This window comes from Chenopodium quinoa, unplaced genomic scaffold (assembly GCF_001683475.1).
Source record: "Chenopodium quinoa cultivar QQ74 unplaced genomic scaffold, ASM168347v1, whole genome shotgun sequence".
NCBI lineage: Eukaryota > Viridiplantae > Streptophyta > Magnoliopsida > Caryophyllales > Amaranthaceae > Chenopodium > Chenopodium quinoa.
In genome coordinates this window covers 4,739,159-4,756,434 of record NW_018743919.1, presented here as the reverse complement: position 1 = coordinate 4,756,434, position 17,276 = coordinate 4,739,159, and the positions used below count along the sequence as shown (strand labels likewise).

At 32.6% G+C, this 17,276-nt stretch overlaps 2 protein-coding genes across 2 annotated transcripts; one reads left to right on the top strand and one right to left on the bottom strand.

Moving 5' to 3' along the window:
• Positions 1 to 9,531: 9,531 nt before the first annotated feature.
• LOC110687566 (uncharacterized protein PFB0765w-like) lies at positions 9,532 to 10,876 on the top strand. The gene is made up of 2 exons (XM_021864222.1): positions 9,532 to 9,909; positions 10,397 to 10,876. Exons 1-2 carry the CDS (start codon positions 9,532 to 9,534, stop codon positions 10,874 to 10,876), a joined length of 858 nt encoding a protein of 285 aa, XP_021719914.1.
• Positions 10,877 to 15,761: 4,885 nt separating this feature from the next.
• LOC110687565 (protein FAR1-RELATED SEQUENCE 5-like) lies at positions 15,762 to 17,272 on the bottom strand. Its single transcript, XM_021864221.1, has 5 exons — positions 16,959 to 17,272; positions 16,726 to 16,860; positions 16,188 to 16,600; positions 15,934 to 15,960; positions 15,762 to 15,820 (listed from the first exon to the last, which is right to left on the bottom strand). Exons 1-5 carry the CDS (start codon positions 17,270 to 17,272, stop codon positions 15,762 to 15,764), a joined length of 948 nt encoding a protein of 315 aa, XP_021719913.1.
• Positions 17,273 to 17,276: the final 4 nt, after the last annotated feature.

Below are 17,276 nucleotides of genomic sequence, written 5' to 3'. Positions count from 1 at the left end.
TCATAGTATGAAAATAAGTTTTAAATTGAAAATTGAATATCATGGTACTCAAGTTATTACATGTATTCTTCATTCGGACTTAATAATCTTGTGTTCACGTATACTATTTTGAGATGTCTGGAATACATTGTACATTTTCTAAAAGTAGAATTACCTTTAATTTCGAGGGGTTGAAATTAAACAATATGAGTATTAGAGTATACATTGATCCGCTTGTCTTAGAATATAATATATTGAATTATTTTTCTTTGTTTTTCTCAAAAAGTTTTGTTTAGTTCTCAACCCCCTAATATCATACCATCTAACTTTCATAATATCTTTTGAGTGGTTATTCATCATTATTATATTATTTGACATTATTTTACCTTAGAAAGAACAAAATATAGCAAGATGGGTAGCCGGACAACAATTATTTACTCTAATTACTCATTTCTCCCTCCGTTTCGTAATAATCGCAACAGTTTGACTTTTGCACTATTTATATGTGTACTTTGACTATATATATATATATATATGACCAGGTTATAATGAGAACCAATCCTATAATAGGAACTAGGAACTAATCTGGACCGTCAGATCTAAGAGAAGAGGCGCGCGATCTAACGGCCCAAATTTATTCAGACAAATTGAATGAGGCACGAAAATTTCAGGCCCCATTTTCTCTCTCTTCTCTCTCTCTCCTCCGCCATTTTCAACTGCTCAAAATCTTCGAAAAGCCACCATAACCGCAATTTTCAACTGCTTAATTACTCTATATAAGCACAATTCAAGTTCTATAATCTACATTTCTTCGGTTTCGAAACAAAAATCGCGAAAATTAGCAAAAATTGGCGAAAATTAGGTATTATTTCGAAACTTTGAAGTTCATACTCTTTCGTCTAATTTTGTTGCAATTTCTTACTTATTTGTGTGTTTTTTGCTTGAATTTGTTAAATTTGAAGAAGCAGAAGTTGAATCAGAGTAGTACGAAGTTCAATTTTGGTGTTTCGAAGTTCGATATCAGGTATTTTCGGAATTTTGTTTGTTTTTGTTCCATTTTCGTTTGATTTACTTTTAATTTCTGGTTAAATTTGTTGTAATTTATTTTAAAATTGATTAGAAGATAATTCGAAGTTGATCATCAAAGGTTTATTTATTTATTTATTTACGAATTTTGCCATAAATTTAGATCTTTTTTTTTTATTTATGAATTTTGGTATAAATTTATATTAGATTTTTTTAAAAAGAATATAGGTAAAAATTTGAGTAAATTTGGTTCTATTGCTACTAATTTCGAGTAATTTTAGTTAATTTTTGAGTAATTGTTGCTAATAGTTAAAAGAAATCAAATAAAAAGTTGATATAAAATAATTAAAAGTCAACAAAATAAAATCATGAATTTAGAGTAGTTTCCTTTGAGTAATTTTGAGTGGTTTATTTTTACAAGTAGATAGAAATTGGCTAAAAGTAACTTTAAATTGATTAAAAGTTAATGAATTATTGTATGATTTGTAGCTATTATGGCTTGTGTAAAAATCAAGAATTGATGTGGTTGAAATGAGGATTGGTTTTTTTGTTTTGAAATGTTGCATGTATAGAAATCATTTGTTGCTGTTATTATAATAACAAGAGTTGATTTGAAAGTATATATATCAGGCAGTGTAAAACCATCAAGTATAAATTGAGAAAACATGATTCATTTTTGTTTTGAATTGCATGCAGATTAAAATAACGAAAACTACAAAGAAAAATGTTGCAAAATGACCTCAAAAGGAATCCTGTAGCAAAGAAAGCTCCTGCAGGGAAAAAAGTTGCTCATGCTGCCAAGAAAGCTCCTGCAGCACAGAAGATAACTCCAAAGAAACCTGCAAATTCAAAGCAATTTCCAATTAAAGGTATATTATCTTGAAGTAAAAGATTCATTTTATAAAGAAAATAGAAGCAGTTATAAAGTAAACCATTTGCCTTTATAAGTCTATGACATCAATATAAATATTATGATGCATACTACTACATGATTGGTCATAAAAGTAAATGATAAGTTAAATAAAGTAAATAAAGTAAATATATATGTTTTTAAAGTTATTTAACATGTTTTTATATGTATATACTTAGCACTGTCAAAAACCGAACCGAACCGGTGAAACCGAACCGATTCAAACTGATCCGAATGAGAACCGAACCGATTAAAAACCGATTTTTTGAAACCGAAAACCGACCCGAACCACATTTTAGTAAACCCGAAACCGAACCGATCCGAGTAATGTTAAACCGTTTTAGAACCGAACCAAATCTAAACCGAACTGGAAAGGAAACCGAACCGAAAATAAACCGAACCGTTTCTAACCCGAAACCGTTTAAACTGGCATAAAAACCGTTATAAACCGAACCGTTATAAACCGAACCGTTTACAAACCGAACCGTTTACAAACCGAACCGTTTACAAACCGAACCGTTTACAAACCGAACCGTTTATAAACCGGACCGTTTATAAACCGAACCATTTATAAACCGAACTGTTTATGAACCGAATCCTTATAAATCGAACCGTTTACAAACTACTTACTACTAGGAGTGGTTATTGGGTGGGTCAGTGTGGGTCGATGCAGATCATTTACGAAGTGAGTCGGTTGCAGGTCAAGATGAATATTTAGCGGGACATAAATAATAACCAATAACTCGAGATAAAAAAAGGAACAACATATCAATATGTAATGTGACTAAAACTATTAATACTTGTTCTATGAGATTAAAACATTTTAGCAATGAAGCAACACAATATATATTAAGCATCACTAGTTCACTACAATACAACATCCATGTCTTCTTAATTAGATGCAAAACTTTCATCTATCACTTCTTTACCAATTTCAAGGACGTCTTCTTCAATATCACAATCATAACCACGTAACCAATTTTGTGTGGTCACCAACGCCTCAACATTCTTAGGCAAAAGCGCACTCCTATACTTGTTTAAAATACGACCACCCATGCTAAAAGAAGACTCTGAGGCTACCGATGTAATAGGAATGGCCAAAACATCCCTAGCCATAACAGCTAATATGGGGTACACACTACTTTGAGATTCCCAATATTTAAGAACATCGTACTTCTGCCCTTCATAAATTGGTTGTCGAGGAGTACACAAATAAGAATCAATCTCCATCGATGGCCGATTTGATGTGTCATCCTCCTCATCATCATCATTATCAACATACTAGAAAAGTTCAAACAAAATGCTTTTATTAAATAATAAAATTAAAACATAAAATTATTAATTTTGTAAACCACAATAATCAGAAATTGATTACCTTGAATATATCATCATCCAAGTGACTATTTGAATTTTCGATAACAGCTGGGATGGAGGGTGGAGCATTTGTACTTGATGTAAAACCGGAAGACAAAGAAGAATAAAAGTTATACAACTCCAAAAGAGCATCTTTAATCACCTTCGCCTTTTCAACACATGCCTCATCAACATAAAGCACTTTTAACATCTTCATCACTCGAACAAGCTTATAACGAGGATCAAGAACAATAGCAATTGATAGGATCAAACTATATTCATCCCAATAGCCCTCAAACTTTTCAAGCATAACTTTTGCCATGGGTGCAAGTTTAGGATCTATATGGGCTTTACTTATTGTGTGCTCAATTTTTAAAACACTAGCAAAATACAAATTTGCAGTAGGATATTCCGAACCAGAAAATAACACAGTGATTTCATGAAATGGCTTTAGGAAATTACATATTTTAGTAAGGGTATCCCATTCATCATTCGAAAGTTTGAATTCATAACCTATAAACCTATCAATAACCAATTTCAAGGCTTCCTTTGCTTCCAAAGCTTTACGAATCATCGTATATGTGGCATTCCAACGAGTCACAACATCAAGACGTAACTTTACATTAAACACACAGTTAACCTCATGAAGAGCATGCTCAAATTGAGTGAGTCTAGAATCTGAAGAATCAATATATTTACAAACCTCACGCAATTTTTGAACACTACTATCAACTTCTTTTAAACCTCTTTGAACAATAATGTTCAAGACATGAGCTGAACATCGAATATGAAAAAATTTACCATTACAAGGAAGAGGAGAAGTCAACATTAAATCTTTCTTCAAAAGGTTAACCATAACATCCATGGATCGAGCATTATCAACAGTCATTGCAAAAGCTTTACCCTGAAGGTTCCACTCCCCAATAAGTTTTAACACAAATTTTTCTACCTCAACACCAGTATGAGGAGGACCACAATATCTAAAATTCAGAATTTTAGACCTAAGACACCAATTTTTATCAACATAATGTGCCGTTAAAGTAAGATAACCTCGATTAGTACATGTTGTCCACAAGTCACAAGTGAAGCTAACTCTACCTTCAATTCCCAAAAAAGATTGCAACAACAAAGACTTAAACTTATCATGCTCATCAATACAATGTTTCAAAATAGTGTTTCTACACACATGATTCACGTTGGGGTTCAAATTCGTAAAAACTTCCCTAAGGCCATGATGCTCCACAATACTTAAAGGATAGGAATGCAAAATTATAGCTCTAGCAAGCAATTGTAAATGACGTGTTTGATTAAACAGGAGCTCAACACCACTTTCATGATTTCCAGGATGGTGTGGATTTTTATTCATGCATGTCTTAGTATGAGCTTTACAAGTTGAAGTACCAGCATTACCTGGAGTTTTATATTCATTACCGCAAACATTGCATCGAGCATATTTTATCGGAGCAAGACCAACCATCTTATCAAAAAAGGTGTAATACCTCCAAACATCTGATGTTCGTCCACGCTTACTACCACTAGTGGTACGTTGAGTAGAATCTTGATTCTGAACAGTAGAATCTTGATTCTTTACAGTAGAATCCTCATCAAAACCAATAAACTCTTGCTCCATTGCTGAAAAAACAAAAACACAACAGTATAAATCAAGTGAAAAAAAAGGCAAATTAAGGGCAAATAAAAAAAAATAGGCAAATTAACACAGCAGCTCCGGACCTGCTTGCTTCAAGCAAAGCACACCAGCAACCTAGCCCAGCAACAGACAGACAACACAGCCCAGCTAACACAAGACGACAGAAAAACCACAGCTGCAATACCCTAGAAAACCAGCAGCAACCAACCCCAGCACCCAGCCTGCAGTAGAGACATCAACTAGGACAGCACAAACCATGGCCAGAAAGACTCTGCTCTGAACAGGGCAGAAAACACCCAGCAGATCCTACAATCTAGCCTTGTACATCTAGCAGATCTGGCCAGACATTAGAACAGCAGCAGCACAGGACAGACCCTAGCTAGTACTACATGCTCTAAGCTGAGGTAGTCCATCTACAATTCAGTCCTAAAATATACTAAACACTATTAGACAACTCCTATCTGAATGCACTTGCACTTTTGCAACAAAACAAAACCCAAACTTAAATCAAAAAATCCTGCTAGCATTCAGCATTAACCCACATAAACAGAAACACTAATGAGAGAACAATGCAGCTGATAGAACAAAGGATAGCATTCAGTATATTTGAAGACTAATAGAGCATTATAGACAAAACCATACATTTTAAATGCTCAACAAACAGCAAACAGTCACAAAGGCAGACCAGCAACAACACAGCAGCCTGAAAAAAACCAAGCACAATTAATAACACGAAAAGAAACCACGAGCATGAATAAGGTAACCAAATCAACTCAATTGTTGCTCATGGTACTACAACCACAACCCTGATCAGAACTGAGCATAGCCAAAGGTGGTAAGGCCAGAACACCTCACAAATAGATATAACAAAAAATGAACAACAAGAACAATAAAATTTAAAAATCAGAAATTAAATGAACAACAAGAACAATAAAATTAAAAATTACATGAACAACATCAAAAAATCAGAAATTATATGAACAAATCAGAAATTATATGAAATTATATGAACAAATCAGAAGTAAAAATCAAAAAATAAAGACATGCAAATCCTGCAAACAACGAATCAGCAACATAAAACCGAAATGAAAACAAAAAAATTAACATAAAATTACCTTTGAGCAGTGACGGCTTGAAGGAGAGGAAGATTTGAAGATGGAGAACTGGAGAATGAAAAAAAAAACGAGAATGGAGAGATCGAAAAAAAAATCGAAAAAAACGAAACGAAAACAAAAACAATTAACTAAAATTTACCTTTGAGCTATTGAAGGCTAAGAGTTCAGAGCTTGAGAGTTGAGAACTTGAGAGTGAGTGAGGATTCAACGCTTCGATTTGAGGATGAAGAAGAAGAACGGTGAATGCTGTGGAATGAAGAGGATGAATGAAGAGGATGAATGAAGAACCTAATTGCCTTTCAGTCTTTCACAGTTTCACGTTTCACTTTTTTTTTTTTCTCTTTTGCATAACATATGAACCACATGTTTATTTAATTATTAAAGAATCAAAATATCTAAATTCTAAATCTAAAATGTGTTTTTCCTTTTGGTTTTTGGAGGGAAATTTCCCACCATATTTTGTTGAAATTGTCAACCAAAAAAATGAAATTAATTTTCCACTTTGTAAAAATCAAAATTTTTAATTTTATTTTAATAACATTAAACAAACTTTTATACAATTAATTAATTACATGACTTAAAAAAAAAACTAATTACATTTCTCGGATCCCGATAAAACGATATTCACCTTCATAATATCAGCTTTTATAATTTTTTTTAACACACACATTAAAATATTAAGTTCTTTAAATTATAAAATGTGAATCGGTTAGCGTGTAATTTCTAGGCGTTGCGATTAATAAAAAATCGAAAATTGTTCAATAAATAATGATGTCATATCTTAGAGAGTTAGAAGTACTACGGATTTGTTATATGGTTATATTTATATCAGTTTAGCTGTACCTATAAGCAATACACTTGTAATCGTGTAAACTTATAAATGATATAGTTGACTAGTAGATTAGTACATAAATACAAATTACTTAATTAGATATGAGTTATGTCTACATGAGTGATTGACTAATATGACTATATGAGCAATTGTCAATTTAGCATAGCTGCATAACAGATTAGCAGCGTACTAGACTATCATACTCGGTAATATACTAATACCATTTCAGTATTTGATCTACTAGACTCAAGTTAAAAGTTACTCTTTCTGATTAACTTGTTAGTCTAATTAAGTAATTACTAATTACTAATTAGTGACTTAAGCCTTAAGGGTAAACCAGTAAAGGATATACAAAAATATAATAATCTTATGTTTCTCATCCCTTTATACTAATAATATCTAACTATGAGAATATGAGATGGTTATATGTTATGTATCTGTATAATCGATTGAAGGAATCAACATTACCTTCTTCTTCATTAATGTTTTCTTTCATTATACAAATCAAACTACTCTGTAATATCTTCATGTATAACTTTATGCAAATATATAATGATAAACGAGTCTTAATTATCAGTCTTGTTGACTAATTAAGTATCGAATACCAAATTGCAAATTTCGATGTCACAACAACTCATCAAATCATGATTATGACACTATTAACTAAATGATCAAATCAGAAGCAGATAATAATCTGATAGTAAAACAATAATACATTAATGCACTAAACTTTTATAATCTACTTCATAATAAACTAGTAAGATCAGTATAGCTAAACTTAAATCATAACATGATATGTATTTATAAAATTAATGAGAATTTGCATATAATATGATGCCTCAATATGAAGTGATGAAGTCTCGGCTTGATATAAAACTTGTTAACTAGCAAAAAGTTAGAAAGTAGTACAAAATTTTTTGAAATCAAAAACAGACTCGAACCGTAATTTAGTAAATCTGAAATAAAACCGATCTAAATAATGTTAAATCGTAGAAGAACCAAACCCGTGAACGAACCGAACCAGTTATAACCGAACTAAAATAAAACTAAACCAAAAAACAACCGAACCGTTTCCAACCTGAAACGTTTGAACCGGGATAATAACCATTTACACCGAACCGTTAACAAACCGCAACCCGTCTGCACCGAACCGTTTACTACCTGGAATTTTTATAACCCGCACCGTTTACAAACCGAACCGAATTTAAACCGGGTTAAAAACCATTTACACCGAACCGTTAACAAACCGCAACCCGTCTGCACCGAACCGTTTACAACCCGAACCAAATTTAAACCGGGTTAAAAACCATTTACACCGAACCGTTAACAAACCGCAACCCGTTTGCACCGAACCGTTTACTACCCGGACCGTTTACAACCCGAACCGAATTTAAACCGGGTTAAAAACCGTTTACACCGAACCGTTAACAAACCGCAACCCGTTTGCACCGAATCGTTTACTAACCGAACCGTTTATAACCCGAACCGAATTTAAACCGTTCAAGAATAAACCGAAACCGAACCGAACCGATAATTATTTAAACCGAACCGAAACCGACCCGTAAGACATTTGAACCGATTTCAAACCGACCCGATTTCAAACCGAACCGATTTCAAACCGAACCGAAACCGAACTGTCAAACCGTTTTGACAGTGCTATATATACTCCTTGTATTGACATAAACTCACTGTTAAACTTAACTGTATTAGGTGCTACACTTCAAAGGATTTAAAAAAAGCAAATACTTATAAAGAGAAGGCTTAAGGAACTAAAACCTTAAGAAGGTTTATAAAAGTTTAGTGTATTAGGATCTAAAGTTAGATTGATATGTTGTGAATTAGGTTGTTTGTTCTTGAATATTTTAATTTTAAAAGTAAATGTTTTAATATCTTCTAGTTTAACAAATTATTATTGGAGCCAAAAAAAGAACAAAAGCTGAAGTTAAAGATAGCAATTATATATGAACAAGAAGAAGATAAGAGTGAAGAATCTGATGGATCATCAGAAGAAGATTGAAAAAATACAAAAGCTCATTTAAAGAAGAAAATGAAGCCTGACAGTTCAGATAAGGAGGTACAAGAAGTTATAGAGGTTAAAGAAGGAAGTGACGATGATGATGGTAATCTGGACATCAAGATTACACACTGCAGACCAAATGCAGTATTTGATATGATCAAGGATTTCAGTGAGAGACAGAGATTAGATGTCATAAGTGTTGGATTTGGAGGCTTGCTTGAACTAAAATTGACAAAAGTTTCAACAAAGATGCTTCCATGGCTTTGTCGGCATTTCGAAAACAGTTGTATGCTCAAGATTGACATGATGAAGGAGTTCTTTGTAAGTTCCTATGATGTTCAAGATGTTTTCATGCTTCCAAATGTAGCAGAGAACAAGTTGACTTATAAGTTAAGGAAGAAACCTATAGCAAACATGGTGATTCAAAAGGAATGGAAGAAGAAGCTAGGAATTCCAAATAGCGAGGACATCTTTGTGAATAATTTGGAGAACAAAATAAAGAGGTTCTTTGTGATGTATGTTTGCAGCACATTCTTGGCCCCTGTTGCAAACAGAGTGATAGATTACAAGATAATCAACTATGCAGACAATGTAAAAGAAATACGTAACCTAGATTGGTGTGGTTATGTACTCAATAACTTGTGAAAAGCAATGGGGAGCTTCAAGAAAAACAAGCATAAGGAATCAAGAACAGGAATTAGTGGATGTGTCCTGATTCTTCAGATTGTATACTTTCATCACCTTTCATTTAGAGGGCAGCCTGAACCAACAACATTGCCCTTGATCAAACATTGGACAGATGAGAAAGTAAGAAAAAGAATTGCAAGTGAAGCAAAAGCATCATTTGGTCAAGGAGAAATCCAGAAAGATGTGTATCTAGTTTGTAGAAAAGGAGGTCAACAATCATACTTAGGTGATGTTATTAAGACTGCATATAGGAATTTTGCTGACAGAGAGAGAAGATTAGTCTCTTTCAACCTTCCAGATGGTGTTATGACATACAATGAGATACATGAGGCTGCATATGATGTGAGTATTTTTTTCTAGCTCCAACTTGTATTATTCTAGTTTGCAAAGATTTCTTGTATATTGACTTGTTAGGTTCTTTTATATTTACTTTGGTATGTATTTTGCTTTTCTTTGGCTGCTTCTGCTCTGCCTCCTGCTGCTGCTATGCTATTTTGTTAGAACATTGCTGCTTGCTATGTGTTTGTTAGGCTTTAAGTAAAATAGCTTACAAAATTGTTTAAGTGATAACCTTGAAAAGAATAGTATAACTAGTAGCTTGCTTGTAGGAATTAGAATTAGTTACTGATAAACCCAAATTTACCATGGAGATTGGTCACAATTTCATATGTTATATTTATTTGTTCTGCTTCTAGTAGTAATAATGTTTAGTAAAAACTAAACAAAAAGTAAATAAAATACACTGCAAAGTAAATAAATTAACTTTTAAAGTAAATAGTATTATTTATCAAGAATATTGTAATAATAAATTTTTGTTATTTATTTGAAGGAAGTTGAAAAAGATCTGCTTTTTTGGGCTAGAGATTCAACACACTTTTCAATGTTACATGTCGAGCGTATAAACTGCATAAAAGACAGGATTAAAAAGCAGAAAGTGAATTTGTCTGCATCAGATTCTCAACTATTTTCTGAAACACAAAAGCTAATTGAAGACCCTAGAGTGCAAAGGGCTATTGATGAAATAGTGAAGATTTACGATGATTTGAGAGATGTATCTAATGAGTTTCTATCAACATGGGAGGAGCAACATAAAAATCCTGAAACTAATCCAGATTATGATGGAGATAATCAAGATGGTGCAGATGCTACTTTAAATTTTATACATGATGATATTAATCTGGATGATGAAAATGAAGAATCTGAAAAAGAGGAGGAAAAGGAAGAGGACAAAAACGAAGAGGAGAAGGATGAAAATAAAGAGGAGAAAGAGGAAGATGAGAAGGAGAAAGAGAAAGATGAAAAGCAATAAGAGAAGGAAGTTGAAGTTAGTGTAGTAGTTGATGCAAATATTGCAAAACAGCCAGTTGATGGTTATGATATTGATGAAGAACCAAATGAAGACCTCACTAATTTAGTAAGGCCGATCACTAAGAGTATCCTAAAGGATACTGTTGTTCAAGAGAAGCAGCCAAATGTTACAAAGAAAGCAACAGAAAAAACAATTGAAACTAAAGTAAGTTGTTAACAAAAGAAAGTAAATATTGTATAAAAGTAAATACAAATCAATTAAAAGTAGATAGTGTATGATTTCTTTGAGACTACATTTGTTGTTTTATTTTAGGTGTTGGTGATAAACAACATGTTGCAGAAGAAACCATTGTGCTTAAGAACATTCACCAAGAGATCGCTTCAAAGATAAACATCAACGTAGATTGTGGAGAAAAAGATGTTGAAGTTAATTTCGTTTCAAAATCGATGAGAAGCAACAAATCAAAAATGAATGAAATGCCAGAGTTGTATCAAGTAGTGGCTGATTACTGCTTTGTGAAGTACAGTGCATTCAAACAATAAGTTATGAAATTTTTTAATTTAAAAATATTCTATCTACTTTAGTTAATATTTAATTTACTTTATAAACACTTAAATGTGCACAATGAAGAGCTTGTGAAATATGAAGCTCCTCTCATGATAACAAGGGATGACACAGTATTCCTAGCTCCAACTGCCCCCCCCCCCCTCAAATGATAAAATCCAATATAGTTCAATGTTGGTCATTTCTTATGAATGATTCACGATTGAAAGAAGATTCATCATGCTTTTTCTTTGGCATTAACCACAATGTAAGCGTTAAATTAAATGTTTAGCTAAATACATAATTAAATGTATATGATCTAATTAAGTAACATGTTTTATGTCCTCATTAATACACAGAGGCCTCTAGAGCTGTCTCTCATGTCACAAGATCCTTCCCAGCCAACTCCAAAAACAGATGAAAAAGAAATATCATCTCCTTTAAAACTCGTGGCAGAATTGAATTAGGCATGGTATGATTGGATGTGCCTTTGTGATGCAAAGGAGAAAACACTACAAGAAAACAGCTTAATTCCGACGGAAAAATCCCGTCAGAATTTCGTCGGAAGATGTCTGTCGTAACAGCCCTTGTCGGAAAATGGACGTTTTCCGATGAAAATTTCGTCGGAAGAAACCTTTCCGACGAACTTTCCGACGGAATAACGTCTATCAGAGATGATTTTGACTTAAAATGAAAGTCCGTCGCAACATTCCGATGAACTTATTTCCGTCGTAAATGGGAAGGGTTCCGACGAAATATTCCCTCGGAATATCTTCCCTTCCGGCGTACCCTACGGTGGTGGTTGTGGTTGTTAGGGTTTGCAAGATTTTAAAAAAAATAAAATAAAATAAACCAAAGCCTTACCTGCACCGGCGACGACCAGGGGCGGCTGGTGGTGGAGCCAGAGGCGAATTCCCCTCCTCCTTTTCTCCTTCTCTCTTTCTCTTTCTCCCTTTCCCTCTCTTCCTCTTTCTCCCATTATTTCTCTTGTTTTTTCTTGCTGGGTTTTCGTCGCAACGAGGGCAGAAAATACAAGGGTTTTTTTTTTAATTTGCTGAAGGCTTCTGACGGAATTAATTTCGTCGGAATTAACCTGTTCCGACGGAATATTCCGTTGGAAATACTTTTCCGGCGGAATATTCCGTCGGAACAGGTTATTTCCGAGGAAATTAAAATCCGTCGGAATGATACCTACGGATTTTTCCGTCGGAAGGTTCCGATTCCGACGGATTTTTCCTACACATCCAAATTCCGCCGGAAAGTTTGAAATTATCGAGGGGATTGAAGTCCGTCGGAAGCATTCCGTCGGAATTTAACCTTTTTCTAGTAGTGAAATTATGACAGCTCAGTTGGTAGGTTTTATTATTCATGTCAATTAAACTACATTGTAGGGCATTATGATTTTGAATTTGTAGACTAATAAGTGTAATTTTAATGACATATCTTTGTTCCAATCTGTCTAAGTAACCACTATAGTTTGGTAGTGGTTAACTTGTTGAAAGAGATCATTCAATACTTGGATAACAACGAGTATGATGACAGGCATAGGCCTTTCTACAAAATTCTTGCATCTCTTGTGGTAAGATTTTTTAATTTCTCAAAAGTAAATTATTATTAATATAAAGTAAATGACATTACTATTAAAGTAAATAAGTTTGTATTAAAAGTATACATTATTTATGCCTGTAAAAAGAATATGATAAAATATAAAGTAAATGATGTTCTCATTAAAGTAATACATATGTTATTTAAAGTAAACTGTACTGTAAATTTGTTTTACTTATATATTGCTTTACAAATGTTATAGGTGGAGGAAATGTCAAAACTTCCTGAAGAGAATTAATCATGAAAAAGCTGATGAAATACTAGATTATGAGTTTGATGAAGTTAAGTTCAAGTGGAAAACACTAAAATATACTCTTGATTGTGGTTTTTTTTACAATGATGCATATGATGTGTTTTACTGGAGACCCTTTTGATTCTGACCTTTGATTTAGCAAATAGGAGAAAGGTGTATCGCGCAGAAATCTGTGTTGCCACTTGCTTTGGCAGAGATGGAAAAATTTCCAAGGTTCATAGTAGTTAGAAAACTTGAAGCAAGAGAAAGAGCTGAAAGATATGATATATGTTTTTGATTTCTTGAAAACACACAAGGAAGTAATGGAAAACATGAGCTTGAAATGTAAACCAAGTGATTGACTACTTAGCAATCAATGATGATGAAAACGTTCCAAACAAGAGGTATGTGTCTATACATGCAAATAAACTAATACTCCTGTTGCATTATATATTAAATTGTTTGGCATAAATTTAATTTAACATTACACGCGAAGTAGTAGGTTGGTTTGGAGAATCAATTGAAATAATAAGGGAAGATTGTAACACTTTGCTCAATGAATGGAAAGCTTCAACTAATCTGATCACTGCTTGGTCAAAACCACCTCAATAACAATGAAAAGCAAAAAGAGAGGTCTGAAAATGACATGGTCAGATTCTTCTTTGGACTTGACTTCATGGTAAGTTTTTTTACCTTTACTTTTATAATATAAAACTATGTATTGTATAAATATGTGAAATAAACTTGGGAATTATATTTTAGGATGCTTTAATTATGTGTTTGAATGCACATGAGAAAAAGGGAGTAATAAGTCTGCAAAAACTATGGATTGATTGGACAAAATCACAATCCTTGGACTTGGATGCAGCTGAATGTGTAAGATATAGAATAAATAATTTAACGTAGAAAACTATATGTTTAAAGTAATAAAAAACAGCTTTAAAGTAAATATGTGTACATATTTTTTATGTGCAGGTATTTATACCTCTGAAGCAGGAAGATCATTATTTTCTTGTTGTCATAACTTCAAAAATGAAACAATTGATCATTTGGACATCACTTTATACCGAGAGCACTGACGAATATGAGCCTGTGCAGAGTTTTATCTTAGAAACAGTAAAGCATAAATAGATTAACAAAATTTGTCATTAAATTCATTTTTCAATGTATCATATTACATTAATATTCATTTCCATTGTAGATCATACAAATGCAGAAGTTGTTTAAAAAAGAAAGCATCCAAAGGTAAATGATATGTTGTCCTACAAGCTGAGAATAATTGAACTTCCATTCCAAAAATAAAGACAAGAAAATTACTCAGGAAGCTATCTAATGCTGCACATGAAGGTGTATGATGGTGTTAATGGGATAGGATTGGGAACCATAGAAGAGGTAAGTTATTATAATTATTTCTGAAGTCCTTAAATTCTTTAAGTTATATGGATTACTTAGAGCATAATTTATTAAAAATAAGTTAATCTTTTGTTTTTTTACAGGAATTTCAAATATTGACACACCATCATATAAAAACAGTACTTGACCTACTTCTCAATGATAACAATCAAATGCAAGAGAAATTGCTGACAAATGTTAAGGATTGGGAAGAGAAGAAAGCACAAAAAGCATGTGAAGAATTGTAAATGTTTTTAATAGATTTGAATATATCATAGGCATTAGAGTACTTTAAGTTGTATAGTATTAATCCAAAACATTAGTTTGATGGTTTAAGTAGTATGTTTGTATGAAGAATACATATTATATCTCTGAGTTAAAGTAGTAGAATCATTCTGTGTGAAAAATGGTGCTAGATATAAAAGTAGAAGAAATCAATCAAAAGGTAAATGAAAATAATGTTAAAGTAACAGGAACTCAGTTAAAAGTAAAAGAAAAAAGTTTAGAAAATGAAGTCTTTTTGAAATATGGTGTTCGATTTTAAAGTAAGGAAAAATACTTTTAAAGTAAAAGAAATTACTCCAAAAGTAAATAAATTATCATTAAAGTAAAAGGAACAATTTAAGAGAAAAAAAGTTCAAAATATAGTAAAAAATATGATGTTCGATTTAAAAGTAAAGGGAATTAGTGTTAAAGTAAAAGACATGAAGTTAAAAGTAAAAGAAAAAAGTTTAACAAATTTTGTTACCATGGACCATCGGGGCATTTTAAAAGATATTGTTATAAATGTGGTCCCATGCTATTTTTAGAAATGTGTCAAGTATTTTGGGACGGATGAAAATGGAAATCGTGCCAAGTATTCTGGGTCGAAGGGAGTAATATAGGATATTATCTTCAATTTTGTAAATAAGAAGGACATTACATGATAATACAATTCATATGATATATTATTCATTGTGAAAGGCAGGAAAAAACAATATTATAAAGTAAATGAAATATTTCATAAAGTTAAAGTATAATAGGTAAAATTAAATAAACTAAACTTTATTTCTACAGTACAATTACTTAGAGTAAATGCAAAAATATTACATAAAAAAAAACATTAATATTTCTTCAGTATGTCTTGATCTTGATCTTCCAAAACATCTTTAAAGTTTCAAGTATTATAATAACTGCACAAAAAAAAACATCAGAAAATCAGTGACAGATTAAAGTAAATAAATTACAATGTAAAGTAAATAAATTTCAACTTAAAGTAAATGAGAAAAGTACAAAGGTAAAATACCTAAGAGAAAAGTAAGTATAATAACACCTGCACAAAAATAAAAGTAAATCAAGTTAAATGTTAAAGTAAATGGAACACATGTAAAAGTAAAATACCTGAAGAACTACTTGTTTGGACAGTTTTCGCTGTCATGTAAAACACTAGATTGCCCACAAACTCTACAGGTTCTGCCCTTTTTTGGATTTTTCTTCAGAAGCTATTTCGTTTGCACTCTTCAACCGCTTTGAACTTCTGGCAGAATCTTTATTAAGAACATTGATTTGGAGGCAAGATGTTTACATCTACTTCATTTGACCCAACCAAAACCTGAATATCAGCATCTTTCACCTCTTTTGAACTAGTTGCATTTTCAGGATTATTCTTTGTCAGCATCTGCTCTTCAAATGAAGATAATGTCCTAATAAGCTCAGATAAATCATCCTTAGGTTTCTCAGATAAACTCACACAACTGAAAATCTTGGACCACACATCACTCACCAATTGCTTCTTATCATACTTAGAAGCATCATCCAGAACAGCATTTATGGCTGAAGGTTTCTTCAGAATGTCTTTTCTCCAACAATTCATGATATAAAGATCAGGAATTTCACGTACAGACTTGCCTTTCATAATAAACAGAATGTGTCTACATAAGATGCCTTGACTCTCAAACATTTTACAACTACAACTGCACTCATATGTGGCCAAGTCAAAATTTACATCAAATTTTCCTTTTCTCATGATCAACAATTACAGAAAACTCCACACCATCTCCATACAGAGAAGTACAACTTTCAACACCACATGACAAACAGGTTGCTTGGCATTTTCTTGAAATCATAAAATTTGGTACGACTGTAAACAACAGCAGCGTGCTTTTCTAAGTGTAAATGAGTAAGCAATTGAGGCTCAGATTTATTAAGCCTGTTCAACTCATCCTGTTCATGCCTTTGAGCATCAAGAGCAGTTTCATAACAGGCAAAGAATTCAACACAAGTCACATGGGATTTATAAAATTACAAAAAAAACTGCTTTCACCTTCAGACCTTGAAGTAGAATGCAGTAACCCACCCATAAACAAGTCCCTGAAATATGCAGGGATCCAAAGATGCCTAATCTTGAACATGTATGCAAACCACTCATGATCTACAAGGTCAAATTCCTCCATAACACTGTTCCAGCAATAAACAAATACATGGGGATCAATTTCTCTATCCCAAACTACTGCACTTAGCTTTTTCAAGAACTCAGTTTCATTACAAAACTGAGTTCCAACCTTTTCAGGTACCTTCCTCATTATGTGCCACATACATAATCTGTGTTTAGTCTTGGTAAAAACCTTTTGTATGGCAATACCCATTGTA